Source organism: Cryptomeria japonica, chromosome 7 (genome assembly GCF_030272615.1).
Source record: "Cryptomeria japonica chromosome 7, Sugi_1.0, whole genome shotgun sequence".
In the NCBI taxonomy this organism is placed as follows: Eukaryota; Viridiplantae; Streptophyta; class Pinopsida; order Cupressales; family Cupressaceae; genus Cryptomeria; species Cryptomeria japonica.
Genome location: NC_081411.1, coordinates 677,811,031 through 677,832,362, shown reverse-complemented (window position 1 = coordinate 677,832,362; position 21,332 = coordinate 677,811,031). Strand labels below are relative to the sequence as shown.

Below are 21,332 nucleotides of genomic sequence, written 5' to 3'. Positions count from 1 at the left end.
CTGGAACTTCATCATCGGATATAGCAATTCTGTGATGCTGCTGCTTCAAACGAATTGAACTAGAATGAACTGAAATTAAAGGGGAGAGGGTTTAGGAAGACTAAGCTAAATCTAAGAACTTGACGGATAACAATGATTCGGGCGGGATCGAACACACTTTACTTCACCACTTTCAGACAACTGCATAAAGCGGATGCAATCTTCAGAGGTCGTGCTTATAAGATTTTAAACCATAAATGAACACTATCAAAGAACAATGTTCATCCAACAATCCAAATTAAGAACGCGCACATAAAATAGCTCAGTCCAACCTTGCATTGCTAATAGAAATCATTTGTCAGCAAAAGGTATCAACGTATTGATCTCACCACAAAGCAATGCAATCTATCTCATTAATCTAAATGCTTGAAACAAATCTAAACTAAGTGAGGAAGGTGAAACCTTGCAAGTTAAGAAACAACACATATGAACACCATCAGAGAACAATGTATCATTGTTTATTACTTCATTAACTTATCGCAACAGTTTCATACAAATCTCCCTCCTTTACAAATGAAGGGGTGAACCCCTTTTGTAGGCCTTCAGGAGGAAAATGGATGGTCTAGATTACAAACCAATCAATGGCCAAGATTGAACATGCAAACCCTAATTAGAGTTTGACCAATAAATTCCCAAATACATGATGTCAAGTAGTGGGGAGAGTCATAAATGAGGAATCTTGCCCACTTTACATTAATTATCCTTTGCTCAAAATGGCGCCCATAATGCATTAAATACCCCTTACATTCAAAACATCGCCCACTATGTAATAAATGAGCCATCACTTCCTGGAATATGGTAGCCGCCATGCATTAAGTATGCCACTATTCGATCAAGATGTCCACTAGCAATAAATGCACCATCATGCCGCCATGCATTCAATAGATTCTCACCATGCAAATGGACTCCGCCATCATAGGAACTTTTATAATTTTCCGGGCTGTGTTTCATTAATACAAAATATTCTCTTTGCGTGTCACCAACTCATCCTTCACAAGAATCTTTCCATTTCGGGCTCACAAAAGACATTTTGGAAGATTTTCCTGCCTTAACAATCTTTTCAACTTCTGAAAGATTCCTGTACGTTTGGAATTCTAGGAGAGAGAAAATCTTTGTAGAGAGATTTTTGTCCTGAAGGACTTTTCTTGTGTTCTCGTGCACACCTCGTCCTGAAGGAAGATTTTCCATCAACTAGCCATTTCTTCCATGTCTGGGAAATTTTATCTTGTCCAGAGTTCTTGGAGAGAAAATCCTCTCTTAGCCAATTTTTCTCGTGCCTTGAAATTGTTCATCTTGGGCAATTCCACCTTGAGGAAGAAGTTTTTAAAATTTTTTAAGCACATTTTGAACTGGAGAATAAATTTTGGAAATTTGTTCCTCGAGGAAGGAATGTCTTCATGCCTTACACAAATTTTATGTTTTTCATGAAGGGAAGGAATTTTTTTTTCTTGCCTGAAAATTCCTTTTGCTTGGGCGCCAATTCTTCATGGAGAAGGAATATTTGCAATGATGGAAAATTCCTCCATAACCCTTTTCTAGTGCTCTAGCTCAACCTTGGGTGCAAATCCTAGGTGGAGGAATTTTGGACAGTAGGGCTTTTTCTTGCTTGACCCCATATTGGCGCCCATCTCTTGTCTTGGGTGGAATTTCTCTGAGGAGGAATTTCTTGCTTGGAAGGAAGTTCCTCGACAACAACATTTTGGTGCTCCACTCCTAGGTTGGGCACCGCTTTGCCTTGAGGGAGGAAATTTTCTCTTGGAAGGAAATTCCTTCCTTCCCATGTTTTGGCACCCATTCTTCAACTTGAGCACTATTTCATCATGCAGGAGGAATTTTGAAAAAAATGATCTTTCCTCTACTTATTTTGGCACCCTCAACTCAACTTGGGCAAATTTTTATCAAGGAAGAGGAATTATTTGACTTTGGAGGAAATTCCACCTGTTCATACATTTGGCACCCTCTTCCTAACTTGAGCGCCATTTCTATACATCACCTGGATTTGGATGTCATTTTTGGATTGAAGTGGATTTCTCTTGCCTTAGAAGGATTCTCGTGCTTTTTCCACTTTAAGAAGGAATTCCATAGCCATTTTTTTCTGATCACCTGCTTGCTTTTTCAACTTTCCAAGTTTAGAAATGGATTTTCAAGAATGCTTGCCTTCAGTGTTGTGACCACTACCTGAGATGGACCTGCCAAAAAGACTTACTTAAAATAGTAAGTACTTCAAAACATCAAATTAGGGCAAATCGAGACACGGGGCCATTTGCTAAAAATAGAAACTGCTAAAAATAGTAATTTTGATTTTTTGCAAAATAAGGCCAATCCAAGATGCAGTGAAACTTACTAAAAATAGTAAGTGCTCAGAATTTGCTCAAATTTCACTAGTAGCTTCTTTGAAGCGTTTTGACTTCATTATAACGTTCAAATTTTCCAAAACCCTAAGGAAATGACCTCAAATCTAAGTCTGAAAGGCAAAACCCTAAAATAGACAAAACAGGTTCTAGACTTAGTCAAAATTGCTCAAATTACTTGTAGACTTGATCAAAATTCATCAAAAACACTTGCAAACCGAGGACACCGAAGGGATTGTTGCGAAAATAAGAAAACCAAAAGAACCAAAACCAAAAGACCAAGATAAAAAGTAGGGGGTCCCCATTTGGAGTGGGGTGATGTGTGGAAACATCACAATAGGTATGGCCATAGCAATGAATTTCTTGGGCCAGCACATCCTTTTGGGTTACACTTTGAGTCAAAGTTATTCTAAAAGTTAGCTCCCATTTCAACTTCATAGCTATAAGAATAACTTGTATTGGTTGAGAATTAGGCTTTTGAGGGCCAAAGAAGTGAATTTGACATAAACACTAAAACCTAATTGGAAGAAAACTGAATATTATAGTGCCTGTAACAAACATTGATTAAATTTACTTTGTTTTTAAAATCTTCACACTACCATTCCAAGCATTTGCCTTTTAACATCTGCAGGCTAATTACATGCATATCCTTCCTTTTTAAGTTTTAATTCTTATTATTGGGTTTCATGAAGTGAACCGAATTTTTGTTTCAAAAAATGCATGTTCATTCAAGCCCATGCTCTTTTAGAAAGGTGTGTTCTTGCATCCTTGCAAGCTACTAGAACTTCCTTGAGATTTCTCATCCCCAAGACATTGATCTGTGTTAAGGATCTCCACGGGGCCATCCCCAATACATCTGAAGCACCTATTGCCAAAAGGGGCTTTGGCTCTTGTTATGATAAAAGATAATTATAATGTGCACTTCTTCTAAATATTACTTTTGCTGTGAGGCAATAATTCTGCAACATAAAGTTTGACCCTGGGGTGTAGACCGGTTGGTCGAGCCGTTGAAAGGCATGGATGATCGACATAGGTTCAAGCCTCGTTCGGTATCCAACCTAGTTTAACCAGCCACACCCAGGGTGGGTCCCTTGCGTGTCTTCGTGTGGCCCCAAAGGATTAGTCTCGCCTCAACTCGCCCCTACTGGCCCAAAATTGGCAAACAATGTAAGACTAAGGCAAGATTGGTTGGGTGTTGGGTTGGGTCGTGGGGATACCTTCTGTGGGTGACAAAAAAAATTTATGCAACATAAAGTTCTAAGATGAAGAGAAGTTCTTTTGTTTACAAACTATTTGTCCAAGTCCAACGACAAATAGGCTTAAATTGCATTTAGAAAAGTTGGACAAATACTTGTGCATTATGTGGTAATAGGGAAGTATCTTATTAAAATCACGCCCTTCACTCCATTTTCTCCACCTAGGTCCATTTTGTGACTTGAACCCAGCATATCAAAATTTTACTTCCTTAACAGTGACTTTACTGGAAAGGTACAAAAGGTTTGTCCTCAAAGCCACCCGTGTTCTTTTGTCCCTAGCGCTTTCTATTGAAAAGAAAAAACTGTCCAAAATAACAGAACAAAATATGGTCAGATAGGACCTAAAATTATATTTCTATCTGCCAACATTACATATATATAGAGAGAATAAAATGTAGAGAAAAGGATATTTAAGATGAAAGAAAACGAGTGGATCTGCTGGGTCGGTAACCTGATTTTCTGTAGCTTACACTGATTATTGAATAAATGTAATCCACCACTATTATTATTATACATAGATGTGTGACACTAGGTAATCCCTCCATGCTTATAACCATCTATAAGGTAAATTGTAACAAACTGAAAAAATGGTCTCTGAATAAAAGTAACAAGAGAATAATCACTTCCTTAGTGTGCTTTGGCACTTGATGTATAAACATTGGGTGCTTTGATTTGATCAAATGTCTTTACTTCCATGAGTAAAGATTGAATTCAATACCATGACAAAAATTAAAGCAAATGTGTAGTACAAAAGAATCAATTAAGATCCATCACAATAATTAAATTGCAAAAAACATATACTGTTTAGCTACTATCGCTTACAAGAGGAATTTCAGCAACTTGAAATCCAGTTGGAGATGTTAATTTGCCATCTTCATCCAAGACGCCAATAGAGTAAAGAACTTCAAGTGCCCTCACCATTGCCTCTGGTGGTGGAGAGGCAAGCCAGTCGAAACCCATGATATTGTCTATGCCTAGTGCCTTCAACTGCATATCATATGAAAACAATTTCAATTTGATAGTAAAATATAGTAAACTATCCAAATACTTGAGAAATATGCTCCCAATGAAAATTTCACAAAAAATATTAACTATTTACTATTCCAAAAAGCAAGAGCACATTTTATATCACCTTGATGAACTGATGGAAATTATCACCAAGATGATAAACAAATTAAACTTTTTAAACTTAAATCTAGTATGCAAAGATCAAGATGATCAAAAGATATTATTTAGCACCTTAATGGGGGTTTTCTGTAAACAAAAAAATGCAACCAATGTCACCAATAATCTACAAGCACAATTTTCTACAACAAAGAACTCAATAACTAAATTTTTTTTCGAGTAATAATGTTCCCATTACTCTTATGTCAAGATACCTAAGAGTGTAAGGATGTCTAACGAGCATGGATTAAATGTTAGGTATGGATCTGAGATAGGTTTTCAGGTTCTAAGCAGACTTATAATAATGACTTTATCAAGAATATATTTACCATTTGCATCATCAAACGTGTAATCAACCCACTCCAAATCAGTCTTTCTCTGAGTTGCCAAGATAGGGGGGATATGGTGTAATGTCCTCATTTTTGGAGAGGAATTAATTAATTAATTTAATTAGTTAAGTTGTCCAAATTTTTATTATTTTTTATGGATAGCTTAATTAATTATTTTAATTAATAATATTAAGTTAATTATTTATAAAGTTATCAAATAAATTAAAAATTATAAGATGACTTTATATTTAATTAATTTAATAAAGTGACTTAATTAAATATTATATCATAAAGTCACTTTTAGAAGCTTCTAGAGATGGACTGAAAAAAGTATTAAGGGAGATCTAGTTGAGCTTCAAAGCAGCTTGGGTTATTGATTTGGATATTGATTGGGTTTTGTGGAACGGAGAGGTGTCTGCAGAATATTATCTTTGGGAACGAAAACTCCCATAGATAGCATAACTGAGGAAGTGAAAGATCTTCCAAGGGGTTGCAGCTGAGAGTGGGAGATAATCCAGTCTTCCATATTGAGCCTAATGGGTTTTGTTGCATATTCATGGTAGCTGGTTTAGAGGTGTATTCAGATTTTCCTATTGGTCATCCTATGTGCATCGATTCATATTGGAGGATGAAGGCAATTTCATTAAAGACCAATTGAAGGTGAAATTGGGAAATTGCTGGTTATATCAGGTCTGAAGCAAATCGAACCAGGACTGCTATATGCCACGATTTTGTGATGGTGCCCTTGAGATGCATCAACTTGGTCCCTAAATTGGAGCGCTCATTCAAGGGGAAGCCCACGATATCATTTCATGACTGAAAGGAGGAGAATCTGATAATATTTATTTCTTTATGGTCTGCAGCAGTTCGAACAAGTATTGGGACATAAGCAGACCCTCGAATTCATGGGTTTGTACAAATCTGGGCAGCGATTCGAAATTCTAACTGGGGCACTCAGCTTAAGGAAGGGAATAGACCATTTTTTAGTGCCTAAGGAGGTTAGTCAAGGCTGCTAATTATTTACTGCAGTCTGAACCCCAATCTGAGCAGGGACGGCACTGGAGACATTTGACTTGGCAACTAGAAGTTCTCATTTAGGCGGCCATTACTCTCTTTTTCATGACCAGCATTGAGTGACTTCATTGGAGCATATTTGAGGAGAAATTGGAAGCTCAGGTTATATAAATATAAAACAGGGGCGATTTGGAGAAGGCTTTGATTTGGCACAAAGGAGGCATAAAGAACCTCGGTATTGCTTGCTTCTTCATCTCTACTTCAAGGCGCTATATCCAGGTTCTCTTTTGACATTGTTTCCATGAGTATTCAATAATGTATGTGTCAATGCTTGCTGCCATTAATACTCAGAAATTTCTGAGACATACTTCGTTGACAGCCAAGAGTATTGGCCATTATTCGACATTTGTAACTGGCCTATTATCTATAATTAAAGGAGGAATAAGGTTGCACTTACTTCATATGTTGTTGCTTCAATCTTCTAAATGCATACCAACTGTTTGATTAAATGTCAGTCTGCTGTAGATGCATATTCTCTCTTTCAAAGTTATGTATATGCATCGGAAGAGTTAAATAGAAGTTGTTCATGCATTGTGCTACTAGTTTAAACATTATGAAGGTCATTTTGCAAGCTGCATTAGTGCTGTGGTGTCAATAACACGCATTACATCTGACTGAAACTCAGACCAGCATACTGTGATTTTGTATATGAACTGTTTGACAATATTCCTTGTGTCAAAAACTATCATTTCTACACCTATATGAGCAGGGGATATTTCATATGGGGATTAGGTTTAAGGAACGACAAAAGTTTTTCCAATTTTTAGGGGCAACAAGGGGCCACTGCAGGGATGGTTATAAAAATAACTTAAAAAGACTAAAAATAGCTGAAATTTAAAAAAGTAAATCCAATGTGCTACATTTGAAATGGCAGTCCTCTCCCTTTTAGGTTTTTATTGGTTTTTAGCATTTTATTCCCTATAAAGTTATCTTTTTATTTTTATGCACCAAATGGGGCATTTTGTTGAGTCCTAAAACAAGGGGTTCTCCCCTCCAAAGATAAGGCTGACCTTAAGATCCTGCTGTTTGCAACAATCCTAACCTTTTGTACATTCAAGCTGTATGTATTTGTTGGTGCAACATGGCTGTTTAGAATTAATGAGATTGCATTTAGTCTGACTATCTACATTTTATAAATGATCTGCTCCATTTTTTTTCATTTTCATTAAGAAGGCCATTTCTACAACAAATGCAACTAGATCATCTACTGCAATACCATATTGTATTGACTCTGCTAATCCATCTTCATGCGCTTTTTGTGGATAGGAAGGAAAAACATTCTGCCAATGTAAAGATAGAAAGGATATGGTTTTTCAGATTTGATTTACAATTGTTGAATTGCAGAATAAGTGTAATTACATATTTGTAACAATGGATGTCGCCTTCATTGAAATGGGAGGCAACTCATCCTGAAAAGTCTTGTTTTCTCATATGTCTAAAATAGTTGACAAAATAGCTAATAAAGACAAAATAGGCCAAGTGGACTGATTAAGTTACCAAGCTCTATAGTTCACCTTCCTAGTTACCATTATTTTAAAGATACAAAAAACCACTAGAAACGTATTAAATGTTACATGTTTGTAATTACAGGAACTTAAAAAATTGGTGAAGCTTTACATAAAGTTCAGACTAATATCCAGATACAGGCTAATAAAGTTACTTGATTTATGTTGTAATATACATGATATTGTTTGTGTTTAATTAACCCTTATAATCCAAAGCAGGTAGTAAAGGAGTATTAAACTATTGACCACAAAATACCAATGCAATTTATTCATGAGGAGCACTTAGTATCCTTGCCCAGCCCTGTCTAACTAATTCTGTATTTACAGTAATAAGGTAAATAAGAAGAATTTTACAAAACTACGTCAAAAAAATCACTCTCAAATAAGAAATTTTTTAATAACTTTGTCAACAAGATCACTTCTTTGAGAAAAGAAATCAAGTTCAAGTTATTATTTATCTTCAGCATATCAACAATTAAACCAGCTAGAATTTGTTTCACAACTTTTCAGAAGAGTATCTCAGTTGAAGTTTGCAAGCTAGTAGCATTAATATGGTTAACGGTTAGCTTCTTTATGAAAATTAACAAAGTGACCCTCATACTAAATTTGAAACAAATCATAGATAGTTTACAAGTGAATTTGTTGAATTAAACAAGCAATCACACAAGGATACAACCAAAAGCTCAAAATATAAACGATTATTAGTAAGCATTAGGTCTTTCCTGAATTACACAGCTCACAAGATTTGATCTTTGCATTTCTGGAATGCCATCTGTTGACATTTGCTTTATATAAAACTCTTCTGTGTATAACCTGATACACACAATGAAGCATGGAAGTCATCAGGATTTAAAAAATGAAACAAAACCTTTACATATTTATGCCATGTTATTCCATCTATGGAAAAACTTGTTTCTCACAAATAAAATGATCAAATTTTATCAGCCTTGTACCTCAAGTTTTCAATTGATGGTAAGAAAACAAGAAACAGATTGTACTGATGAGCAAAAAGTAGATGTCAGGACTAGCAAACAAATCAAGTACAAGAACAATGTATTAAAAATGTCACATGGAAGACACTATTCAGTAATATATGTGCATCAAAATATTTGGATACTATCACCTAATCAAGCATGAAGATGCTTCCATATTGTGCAGAACACACATTCTAGTTAACATCAAAATGGAGCATATAGAGACGGTTCTTCCCTGCCACCATCAAGCCGTTGTGAAAAAAAATAGGTGGCCCAACACCAACATATCTTTAGAACAATATTATACTTGACAAGGATTAGGAAGTTAACCAGCCTTCATTACTTTACATGCACTCTGTCACTTCAAAATATTAGCATGTCTCCTATCTTGGTTGATAGATTCTACAGCCCATTTGTGTACTCTTCTAGGGCATATGTAGGATTTGAATAGAAATCAAAAAGGGGTTTCAACATTGCTGCTCTTTAGGACACCTTTTAATTGTACATAGAGACTTTGAAACCCTTATTAAACTATTCCAGTCTCACAATCCCACTTCTAAAAGTTTTTCTATGGGATCTTGTCAATATGGTAAATGTTTGTTCTATTTTAATTTCTCTTCTTTTCTGAAAAAGCACTTGGATCCAAAGTAACCTTACACTTTGCCATGTTGCTCTACAAGGTCTCATGGTGTTATCATGTACTGCACATGGTGTGTTTATGTTTCAATGGTGAAATGCTTTCACAGAACTAAAAAGCTTTAATATTTATGTCCTTTCCTTTGCATTTGTTTTTCCAAGAGCCATTATGGTTCTAAAACCATCTTTGGAAAAGTGTAGCAATAAAAAACAATTCATTTAGACAAGGATAGAAAGGCTCATTTCGTGATATATGCAATCATGACTCTATTGGCTTTGCCCCTGATATGCAAAACCCATTGTCTCTTGTTTGCCTTGGCTCCTCATTTGGCCCATTCCTAATAATCGATTTGATATCTTTCCTGATGGGCACTGTTAGAATCTGAAACTTTGTGTATGTTGCAATCATCTATTCAGATGTTATACTAGTTGTGCCATGCCAAGCATCCTTGGGCTCATGTCAGTATTGCAGTTTTGATCCATATTTGAACCTTTGTGACATCAGTGGTAGAGCACTCCAGCAGCGTATGGAAGGTCCTAGGTTCGAGTCCTAGCTGGTCCATGTCTCAACATGGTATCAGAGCCAGGTCCAGGCTAGGAGCCCCAAGCACACGAGAGGTGTGGCTTAAGGGGGGGTGTTGGTGTTGGAAATAAGCCACACCCGGACCGACGATGGACTGGTCCAAGAGGGGCCAGTAGCTCAGTGGTAGAGCACTCCAGCAGCGTATGGAAGGTCCTAGGTTCGAGTCCTAGCTGGTCCATGTCTCAACATTTGTGACATCATGTTTCCTATAGTTTCTGCATCCCAATTCCAAATTAATGTTTTGTCTTAAATTGCAGACCAAATTCCTATATATGTCATGTTGCATTTATTTCCCACATCTGAATTTTCATTAATTTTGCCTCCACATTTCCCTGAACCTTGAAAGACCATTTAGTTACAATTATGTAGGAGGTTGCAACCTACAAGATATTTCCACATCCACTTCGCATATTCATCCAGACCCAAGTAAAATGCAGATTAGATATAAAGGTGTCTAGTATCAATTCTGTCTGTTCTTGCACCCATACCCACTATGGATCCCAATGGTCTTCCTCTATTCTGATTGAACGGAAAGCAAGTACGTAGTCAAATGTTTATGTATTTGCAAGCTACTTCAATTTTAATTGTGGATCCAAAATGTTTTTGGGTCACGTTTTATGAGCATTCCACATTCATTATGGTTCCTTTCATATGCATATGTTTCCTAGGTCTGAAATAAAGTATAAGACATGATGACAGGGCCCACTTCCAATTCGCCAAGGCTCTCATATTGGGCAACTTGTGGATCAGGTATCCTTCTACAAATGAGGTTTGAAAATATATCAGGTTTATATGTACTAAGTCTCAAAGCATAGAGGTTGATTGGGCACATGGAGTTAAGCATGGCTTGTGTGAAAACAGGCCAAGTTACTACTTTGACGCTTGCAATTGTTCGTTTAGGTCTGATTTGTCTTGGAGATGGATTCAGGTTTTATTTGCGGAGGAATTTGCCCAAGTGCTATGCCCTTAATCGTAGAGTATGCATAGGGCTATGAGTAGTCGTCTTGGCTAGCTTAACTCTTAATTAATTCATATTCTTATTTAGTTATTTAGCTCGCCCAAGGGCTTCTATGTTATTATTTAAGCTGTCTTGGGTGATATCCTAGGCGTAAGTAGGGTATATATAGGAGGTAGTGAGTCTCATTTGATCATCAGATTGTGAAATGTGTTCTCATTGGAGATGTTTGGAGGTTTGCCCCACAAAGTGGCTTGTTATTCTCAACTATTATCTAGTATTTGCAGAATATTTCATATTATCTTTGTTTTGTGCAAGTTATTTGATTACAAGTGGTATCAAAGCATGATCTTGGTACTGTACAGGCAAGGCATTATATTTAATCTTGGAGGTCATTTTGTGAAGAGCATATCTCTCATATTTTTCCGAATTTTTTCCTGATTTTTGGAGGCCTTTTCAAGAACCTATCGAGGCACCAATAATAAAATTTTCAGAGAAATTGGAGCTGAATTAAGAAATTTAATGCAAATTAGGGTTTTTAACAAAAAATTTGGGAAGCACATATCTCTTAGATTTTGGTGAATTTTTCCTGATTTTTGGAGGGCCTTTCAAGGACATACTAAAGCATCTACAATCCAAATTTCAGAGAAACTGAAGCAGTATTAAAGGATTTATTGTTAACTTATGGTTTCCACCAAAAATTTTTTGGAAGTGCATGCCTTTCCTAGTTTGGTAAAAAATTTCTTGATTTTTGGAGTGTTGTTGAAACACACATTGAAGTGTCTATAATCCCACATTTTAGAGAAATTGGAGCCCAATTAAGCAATTTATTGCGAAGTTAGGTTTCCAACAAATTTTCTCTGAAGGATGCAAATTAGCTAATTTCTTAGTGTTTTTTTGGGAAAGTTGGACCTAAGCCGCTGTAAGAAATAGTTAAAATTTCTGAGTAAGTGGAATTTATTTGTGTGATTTATTGCAAAATTAATTGTAGCCATCATTATTGGGCCTGAAACAAGAGGCAAAAAGAATGTTGTTGCTCCTAGAAAATGTCCACATAAGAATGATGTAGTAATTAATGATATTACTCCTAATGATGAAATCAACTTCATTAAGGAAGAAATTTATCAGAAAGGAAGGAGAATAAGGAGGATATCCATTGCATAATAGGAGAGAGATCATGCATTCAAAGCAAGTGCTTATATACAAGATAAATCAGGATCATGAATAGATATCTCAAGCAATCAAGGTAGATCATCTAGGTTAGCTAATCTAGATCCAAATGCTAATACTCATATGGGATCTAGGAACTTGATACCGAAGGTGGATATGCATAGGTTTGATGGAAAGGATCCACTAACTTGGATGAATCAAATGGAGGGTTTTTTTGATGTGCATCAAATACAAAGAAGACAAAAGGTGACAATGGCTTCACTATATCTAGAATCAGAGAAATTCATTTGGTATCGATAGTTTTGTGCTCAATGACAGAAAAAGGGCCCCACTATCTCATGGTTAGTCTTTATTGAGGAGTTACAATCACAATATAGCAATAGCATAGACGACAAATTCTTTAGCCGACTAGCCAATATTCAGCAAATAGGATCAATCAAGGACTACATTCAATAATCCTAAAATCTATCCTTGAGGGTGGATACAATTATAGGCACGAACTTAAATCTATCCATGTTTAGTCCTAACTCTATATTTGAGTCTTTTATCCTAGAAGGAAAAGTATTCAATTCCTAGAAGTAAAGTGGTTAATGGGATAAGAGAGAAAGGCTTCTCAATACCTTCACTCCCTCAGCCTACTAGATTAACGCCATAACAAATTTAGGAGAAGAGCGCAAAAGGGCTATGTTTCAATTGTGATAGCTGATCAATCAAGGACATAAATGTAGTGAGAAGAAATTATTCTATACTGAAGGTCCAAGTAAGAAAAAAAGAGGAACCAATATTAGAGGGTGACAAGGAGTCAAATGAGAAATCACAAGATCCACAATCAATTGTTTCTTGTTATGCACTCTCAAGTTTTAGCACCCTACAAACTTTCAACGTAGTGGATTTCTTAAAGGAGAGAGTATGTAAAGTCCCTTTCCTAATAAGTTTAGTATGGTGAACTATAAGCCTATCCAGTGGGTTCCCATAGGCTAATGAAATAGGGTTAGGGAATTTTTGTTGGTAGACTGTCTAATAGGTTAGCAATATCAAATGTCTATTTGAGCTTCGGTGGTTATGATGTGTGTAACACCCTTTTCTAGTGTAGATTTGGATGAGTTCTCCAATACTCACTATTTTTAGCAAGTCAATTTTGGGCACCGATTGAGCTAGTTGGCATTGTTACTATTTTTAGATGTGTTGGTGGAAGCAATGGATATCAATATCTCGATATTTGATAGAGTCAGGGATTTTTATTTTTATAATGATAAGTTATAAATAAAGTATTTAACTTTATCATTATTTTAATTTATTCAATTATGGACCACATGAATGCCCAATTGTGAAGTGTAAATATTCAATGAAAGGAACCATCTAGAACTGGGCGACACTTTAAGAGGGAGACATGAGGATTTAAAATAAATTAACATGCAATGTTTCGTTTTAGGGTAACTAGGAATTATGGGACAATTACTTGAATTCCTTAGAATTACAATATCTGATTTTGCTATGAACTTGTGTAATTGAGGATATTAAGACAAATATATGTTAAATGACAATTATCAATGCCACTTGCTATACAATTAAGTATATGCTAAGTGATTTGATCTTATATATATGTACACTCTGTGTGTGTGTGTATAGTACTTAGTGTAACAATGTGCCATAAACTTTTCCTTTCACCTATATTGATGAGCACTAAAGATTGAATGACAAGATAATGCTATATCTGATATGATTGTTTGCCCACTCGGGTGAATAGCTTAAAACATAAAGCACGTAATGCAGAATAATAACGCCATAGATATTAGACAAGTATAAGAGATGTTATTCCATTCCTAATTGTTGTGTTACAAGTTACATTCCGAAATATATAAGGATACCGAGGGGGTGCGAGCGCCAACCGTTGCACCGCAACTACCACCCCTCAGTTGCCAACTAACCAAGACAATTACATATAATTAACTAGCCTTATTCTCATGTACAATAATGCCGCCAACATCATCCCCCCAAAAAAGAAAAGTCGTCTCCAGGCAACTAACAACAAAAACGGAGACAATGCAACCTATACAATATATACATTAGAAAAAACTAAGGAGGGGGTTGGGGAAGCGTCCCTGAAGTAGAAGGCTGAGATGCCGGTGTCTGGGCCACCAAGCGGGCGCGGAGCTCATAAACCTGCTGAGTACGTGCAGTCACATCCCGCTCCGCCATCAATACTTTCTCCAAAGCCGTCCTCACCATATGCATGGCTCCTTCTCTTTGGTATCCGCTGTCGCTGTCATACCGACCAACTGAGTCTGCATTAGGCTCCTCTCGGTAGTGACTGCCTCTAACTCCTGTTGCATGAGGCTCCTCGCACTCTGCTTCGCCGACAGGCGAGTCTCTACCTCCACCTTCTCTATGCAGGCCATCTCGAGCTGAGCCAACAACTGAGCCCTCTCTGCTGCCCAAGAGGCTTTGAGTAGCCACATCCCTCTCCAACTCGACTCTAGCAGACTTGCGGATCACAGACTCATGCTGTGTACGCCTTAGTGCATAGTAGGCGTCTCGGTAGGCCTGCTCAATCTCTCGGACAACTGCCGTCACTCGACTCTCCACAATGGGTTGACGCACACTCCAAGTCTGGAGCATCTCCTCCGTCTCAGTAGTCGGCCATCCCTGAGACTCAAAGCATGTACTAAAGGCTATGGGGCAGCCCACCTGCATAAACTGTAGGGCCCTCTCCAACTCCACCACAACCTACTGCAATGCTCGCGTCTGAGTAGTGGCCACCGCTCGCCTACCCCTCGTCACCATGTCAGCTAGATAGGCCTCAATATCCTCCCCCTCCTACTTCGAAGTCTCTGGCGGAACTGACACAACCGCATCGTGCTGTGAAGGTACCTCCTCCGCCACCAGAGGTGTACCATCCCCTGGCGCCTGGATGGTAGAGACGACCTCTCCTGCCGCGTGCCCAACTGCTGGCACATGTGTCTCGCCAGAGGAATCGTCCAAGTCGACTACCTTTGCTCTAGTTTCCCGACACGGTGAGAATACAACAGCTCCCTCCGGTTGTGCCAATGTCATCTGAAATCTCTGTGTGAGCCAGATCTCCATAGCCACGACCGACGGGTCGGCACGCATCTCTACGACCGGGGGATGGGTCGTTGTCATCGACTCCTCCAACAAAGACGTAGAAACAGTCACCATTGCCTCAATCCCCACAACGTCCAACTGCACCTGAGGCTCCGTATCCACCACCTCCCTCAGCCCCTGCTCCTCTGCGACCACTACCTGATGCGGTGACTCCTCCGTCCCTGACTCTGCCATGTCCTCGGTAAGTGTCGCCGTGGTTGGGCTCGAGCCCGATGATGCTACCTCTTGCTGGATGGGGCCAAGTGTAACTGGTGTGCGGCTATGCCCAAAGGCTGGAATAAAGGTGCCGCCCACTCCAGATGATGGCACAGGCGTGCCCATCGGTAGCAGGGGTGGGGCAAACAGGACCCGCTCCTCCGTCGCCCTGCTACTATCATCCTCCTCATCTTCCGCTTCTGAATCCTCTATACTACTGGAATCCCTCCCGCTGCCAGGCTCCCCTGAGGTCGAGGCCATATCTACCGCCCGTTTCCGCTTCGCGGAAGAGTGCCCAATGTCCAAGTGCCTCCAATACATGATAGGAGGCTCACATGCTGCCAATGGTCCCTGTGGTCGTACCTTTAACTCTGCCTCCGACACTGCTTCCTGCGTGGCCTCCAGGAACAACCCTATAGCATAGTGGGGCATATAGAATGTGCGATGTTGCATCGTCAAGAACTCATACATGTGATTTGCTAGTAACGCGGCCCAATCATACACAATGCCATTCATCAACCCGTTCATGAGCATAATCTGAGGGAGGGCGATGTCCGACGCCCTACCCAACCCTGTCAATTTGCTCTAATGACATCCATAATGCACCACCAGTGACCCTCTGCAACAAAGGTCTTACGGATTCCTCGACCCTTCGTGGCATTAGCCACGCTGTCCAGCTCTGTTGCCGTCAAGTTCCTGGAGATTAATTTAATCCACCGCTCCTTCTCCTTCCACTTCATCTTTTTAGCCTTCAACTCTATTTTCTTGCCCTGTCTGCCTGGAATGCCGAATACTCTCGTGAAGTCCACCGCTTTGAAGGATATGGTAACATCCCTCCCGAGGTATTCAAAAGTACTGGTGCGTGTGTCTGTCGAAAGTGTCCACCATGAACCGTAGGCCACCCTCATACTCGCGGATAGGAAACACGGGCATCCGAATAGCCCACTCCACTTCTGCCTTACGGAGGTTTTGCTTCACCAGATCATTGTCGGGAGTGTCCTGCCACCATTTCCGGCATTCCGACCCATTCAGGCCTTCAAAGGTGATATTCTGGGGTGTTAATGTATTTTTCCCACTTATGGCAGCCTGTGGTGCTTTCTGCTTTTGCTTCTGTCGGGCGCTAGCATCCATGGTGTTGCCTGCAACACGTACGCCTGATGATAAGACCCTAGTATTGCTATCCCTCTGGCTGCTACTGGAGGAAGCCTGCAGTTCTTTTTTCCAACTTTGTTTCCCCGCTGAATCCATTAATCTCTGGTATAACTGATTTCTGGTGAAAAATCGTACGGTCGTTGGACACCTTCGTAACGACCTTCTTCTGTTGTGTATGGCTGTTGCTGTGCGGGTTGGGCTGTGTGTCTTTCTTCGTGTGTGGCGGCTGTGGGTTTCCTTCTCCTTCCTTTTTTTTTCCTACGTGGTTGTGTTGCGGGGGTTTTTTTTTCTGTTTGCGTTTTGTCTTTGCGGGGCTTTTTAAGTACGGGTGCCACCGCACGGTGTTCCCACCCTACGATGGCACCATTGCCTCAATCCCCACAACGTCCAACTGCACCTGAGGCTTTTTTTTCTGTTTGCGTTTTATAGAATGTGCGATGTTGCATCGTCAAGAACTCATACATGTGATTTGCTAGTAACGCGGCCCAATCATACACAATGCCATTCATCAACCCGTTCATGAGCATAATCTGAGGGAGGGCGATGTCCGACGCCCTACCCAACCCTGTCAATTTGCTCTAATGACGTCCAAATGCACCACCAGTGACCCTCTGCAACAAAGGTCTTACGGATTCCTCGACCCTTCGTGGCATTAGCCACGCTGTCCAGCTCTGTTGCCGTCAAGTTCCTGGAGATTAATTTAATCCACCGCTCCTTCTCCTTCCACTTCATCTTTTTAGCCTTCAACTCTATTTTCTTGCCCTGTCTGCCTGGAATGCCGAATACTCTCGTGAAGTCCACCGCTTTGAAGGATATGGTAACATCCCTCCCGAGGTATTCAAAAGTACTGGTGCGTGTGTCTGTCGAAAGTGTCCACCATGAACCGTAGGCCACCCTCATACTCGCGGATAGGAAACACGGGCATCCGAATAGCCCACTCCACTTCTGCCTTACGGAGGTTTTGCTTCACCAGATCATTGTCGGGAGTGTCCTGCCACCATTTCCGGCATTCCGACCCATTCAGGCCTTCAAAGGTGATATTCTGGGGTGTTAATGTATTTTTCCCACTTATGGCAGCCTGTGGTGCTTTCTGCTTTTGCTTCTGTCGGGCGCTAGCATCCATGGTGTTGCCTGCAACACGTACGCCTGATGATAAGACCCTAGTATTGCTATCCCTCTGGCTGCTACTGGAGGAAGCCTGCAGTTCTTTTTTCCAACTTTGTTTCCCCGCTGAATCCATTAATCTCTGGTATAACTGATTTCTGGTGAAAAATCGTACGGTCGTTGGACACCTTCGTAACGACCTTCTTCTGTTGTGTATGGCTGTTGCTGTGCGGGTTGGGCTGTGTGTCTTTCTTCGTGTGTGGCGGCTGTGGGTTTCCTTCTCCTTCCTTTTTTTTTCCTACGTGGTTGTGGTGCGGGGGTTTTTTTTTCTGTTTGCGTTTTGCGTTTTGTCTTTGCGGGGCTTTTTAAGTGCGGGTGCCACCACACGGTGGTCCCACCCTACGCTGGTGCCATCGTAGGGTGGGAACACCGTGCGGTGGCACCCGTACTTAAAAAGCCCCGCAAAGACAAAACGCAAACAGAAAAAAAAACCCCCGCAACACAACCACGCAGGAAAAAAATGGAAGGAGAAGGAAACCCACAGCCGCCACGCACGTAGAAAGACACGCAGCCCAGCCCGCACAACAACAGCCATACACAACAGAAGAAGGTCGTTACGAAGGTGTCCAACGACCGTACTATTTTTCACCAGAAATCAGTTATACCAGAGATTAATGCATTCGGCTGGGAAATGAAGTTGGAAAAAACAGCTGCAGGCTTCCTCCAATAGCAGCCAGAGGGATAGCAATACTAGGGTCTTATCATCAGGCGTACGTGTTGCAGGCAGCACCATGGATGCCAGCGCCCGACAGAAGCGAAAGCACCACAGGCTGCCATAAGTGGGAAAAATACATTAACACCCCAGAATATCACCTTTAAAGGCTTGAATGGGTCGGAATGGTGGCACGACACTCCTGACAATGATCTGGTGAAGCAAAACCTTCGTAAGGCAGAAGTGGAGTGGGCTATTCGGATGCCCGTGTTTCCTATCCGCGAGTATGAGGGTGCCCTACGGTTCATGGTGGACACCTTCGATAGACACACACGCACCAGTACTTTTGAATACCTCGGGATGGATGTTACCATATCCTTCAAAGCGGTGGACTTCACGAAAGTATTCGGCATTCCAGGAAGATAGGGCAAGAAAATAGAGTTGAAGGCTAAAAAGATGAAGCGGGAGGAGGAGCGGTGGATTAAATTAATCTCCAAGAACTTGACAGCAGGAGGGCTAGACAGCGTGGCTAATGCCACAAAGGGTCGAGGAATCCGTAAGACCTTTGTTGCAGAGGGCCACTGGCGGTGCATTATGGATGTCATTAAGAGCAGATTGACAGGGTCGGGTAGGGCGTCGGACATCGCCCTCCCTCAGATTATGCTCATGAACAGGTTGATGAATGGCATTGTGTATGATTGGGCCGCCTTACTAGCAGAGCGCATGTATGATTTCTTGACGATGCAGCATCACACATTCTATATGCCCCACTATGCTATAGGGTTGTTCCTAGAGGCCACGCAGGAAGCAGTGTCGGAGGCAGAGTTAAAGGTACGGCCACAGGGACCATTGGCAGCATGTGAGCCTCCTATCATGTATTGGAGGCACTTGGACATTGGGCACTCTTCCGCGAAGCGGAAACGGGCGGTAGATACGGCCTCGACCTCAGGGGAGCCTGACAGCGGGAGGGATTCCAGTAGTACAGAGGATTCAGAAGCGGAAGATGAGGAGGATGATAGTAGCAGGGCGACGGAGGAGCGGGTCCTGTTTGCCCCACCCCTGCTACCGATGGGCACGCCTGTGCCATCATCTGGAGTGGGCGGCACCTTTATTCCAGCCTTTGGGCATAGCCGCACACCAGTTACACTTGGCCCCATCCAGCAAGAGGTAGCATCATCGGGCTCGAGCCCAACCACGGCGACACTTACCGAGGACATGGCAGAGTCAGGGACGGAGGAGTCACCGCATCAGGTAGTGGTCGCAGAGGAGCAGGGGCTGAGGGAGGTGGTGGATACGGAGCCTCAGGTGCAGTTGGACGTTGTGGGGATTGAGGCAATGGTGACTGTTTCTACGTCTTTGTTGGAGGAGTCGATGACAACGACCCATCCCCCGGTCGTAGAGATGCGTGCCGACCCGTCGGTCGTGGCTATGGAGATCTGGCTCACACAGCGATTTCAGATGACATTGGCACAACCAGAGGGAGCAGTTGTATTCTCACCGTGTCGGGAAACTAGAGCAGAGGTAGTTGACTTGGACAATTCCTTTGGCAAGACACATGTACCGGCAGTTGGGCACACGGTAGGAGAGGTCGTCTCTGCCATCCAGGCGCCAGGGGATGGTACACCTTTGGTGGCGGAGGAGGTACCTTCACAGCACGATGCGGTTGTGTCAGTTCCGCCAGAGACTTCACAGCCTTCGGAGCAGGAGGGGGAGGATATTGAGGCCTATCTAGTTGACATGGTGATGAGGGGTAGGCGGGTGGTGGCCACTGCTCAGACGCAAGCATTGCAGCAGGTTGTGGTGGAGTTGGAGAGGGCCCTACAGTTTATGCAGGTGGGCTGCCCCGCAGCCTTTACTACATGCTTTGAGTCTCAGGGATGGCCGACTACTGAGACAGAGGAGATGCTCCAGGCTTGGAGTGTGCGTCAGCCCATTGTGGAGAGTCAGGTGACGGCAGTTGTCCGAGAGATTGAGTAGGTCTACCGAGACACTTACTATGCACTAAGGCATACACAACATGAGTTTGCGGTCCGCGAGGTTGCTAGAGTCGAGTTGGAGAGGGATGGGGCTACTCAGCAGGCCTCCTGGGCAGCAGAGAGGGCTCAGTTGTTGGCTCAGCTCGAGATGGTCCGCACAGAGAAGGCGGAGGTAGAGACTCGCCTGTCGGCGGAGCAGAGTGCGAGGAGCCTTGTGCAGCAGGAGTTAGAGGCAATCACTACCGAGAGGAGCCAGTTGCAAACTCGATTGGTCTGTATGACAGCGACAGCTGATACTAAAGAGAAGGAGCTGCTGGAAGCCGTGCATATGGTGAAGACGGCTTTGGAGAAAGTATTGGTGGCGGGGTGGGATGTGACTGCACGTACTCAGCAGGTTTATGAGCTCCGCGCCCGCTTGGTGGCCCAGACACCGGCATCTCAGCCTTCTACTTCAGGGACGCTTCCCCAACCCCCTCCTTAGTTTTTTCTAATGTATATATTGTATAGGTTGCATTGTCTCCGTTTTTGTTGTTAGTTGCCTGGAGACGACTTTTGTTTTTTGGGGGGATGATGTTGGCGGCATTATTGTACACGAGAATAAGACTAGTTAATAATGTGTAATTGTCTTGGTTAGTTGGCAACCAAGGGGTGGTAGTTGCGGTGCGACGGTTGGCGCTCGCACCCCCTCGGTATACTTATATATTTCGGAATGTAACTTGTAACACAACAATCAGGAATGGAATAACATCTCTTATACTTGTCTGATATCTATGGCATTATTATTTTGTATTATGTGCTTTATGTTTTAAGCTATTCACCTGAGAGGGCAAACAATGATCTTATGAATAGAGCCAATTTATGATATTCCAATCTGCAATAAGAGATATGTGCTTTCCCTAATATGTTGATGTGATTTATGCAATGAAATGTATGGTAGTATTGCTTGTAGCAATATTGATTGCTGTTTCTGATAAGAAATCTTATATCATGCAATGCCTTGGTATGTATTATCACCTATAGCAATATAGTTGCTG

The 21,332-nt window shown here is 41.5% G+C and overlaps 1 protein-coding gene across 5 annotated transcripts in view; it reads right to left on the bottom strand.

The window, feature by feature from the left end:
• Positions 1-21,332, bottom strand: part of LOC131040382 (probable pre-mRNA-splicing factor ATP-dependent RNA helicase DEAH9) — a 229,780-nt gene that overhangs the window by 40,126 nt on the left and 168,322 nt on the right. For 4 of the 5 annotated variants that reach the window (XM_057973287.2, XM_057973289.2, XM_057973291.2 and 1 more), the window contains exons 15-16: positions 8,444-8,531; positions 4,469-4,636 (exon numbers count right to left, since the gene is read on the bottom strand). In XM_057973287.2, coding sequence (XP_057829270.2) covers positions 4,469-4,636; positions 8,444-8,531 — 256 coding nt within the window. The remainder of the gene's footprint in view (positions 1-4,468; positions 4,637-8,443; positions 8,532-21,332) is intronic. The other variant, XM_057973290.2, reaches the window with a different exon arrangement.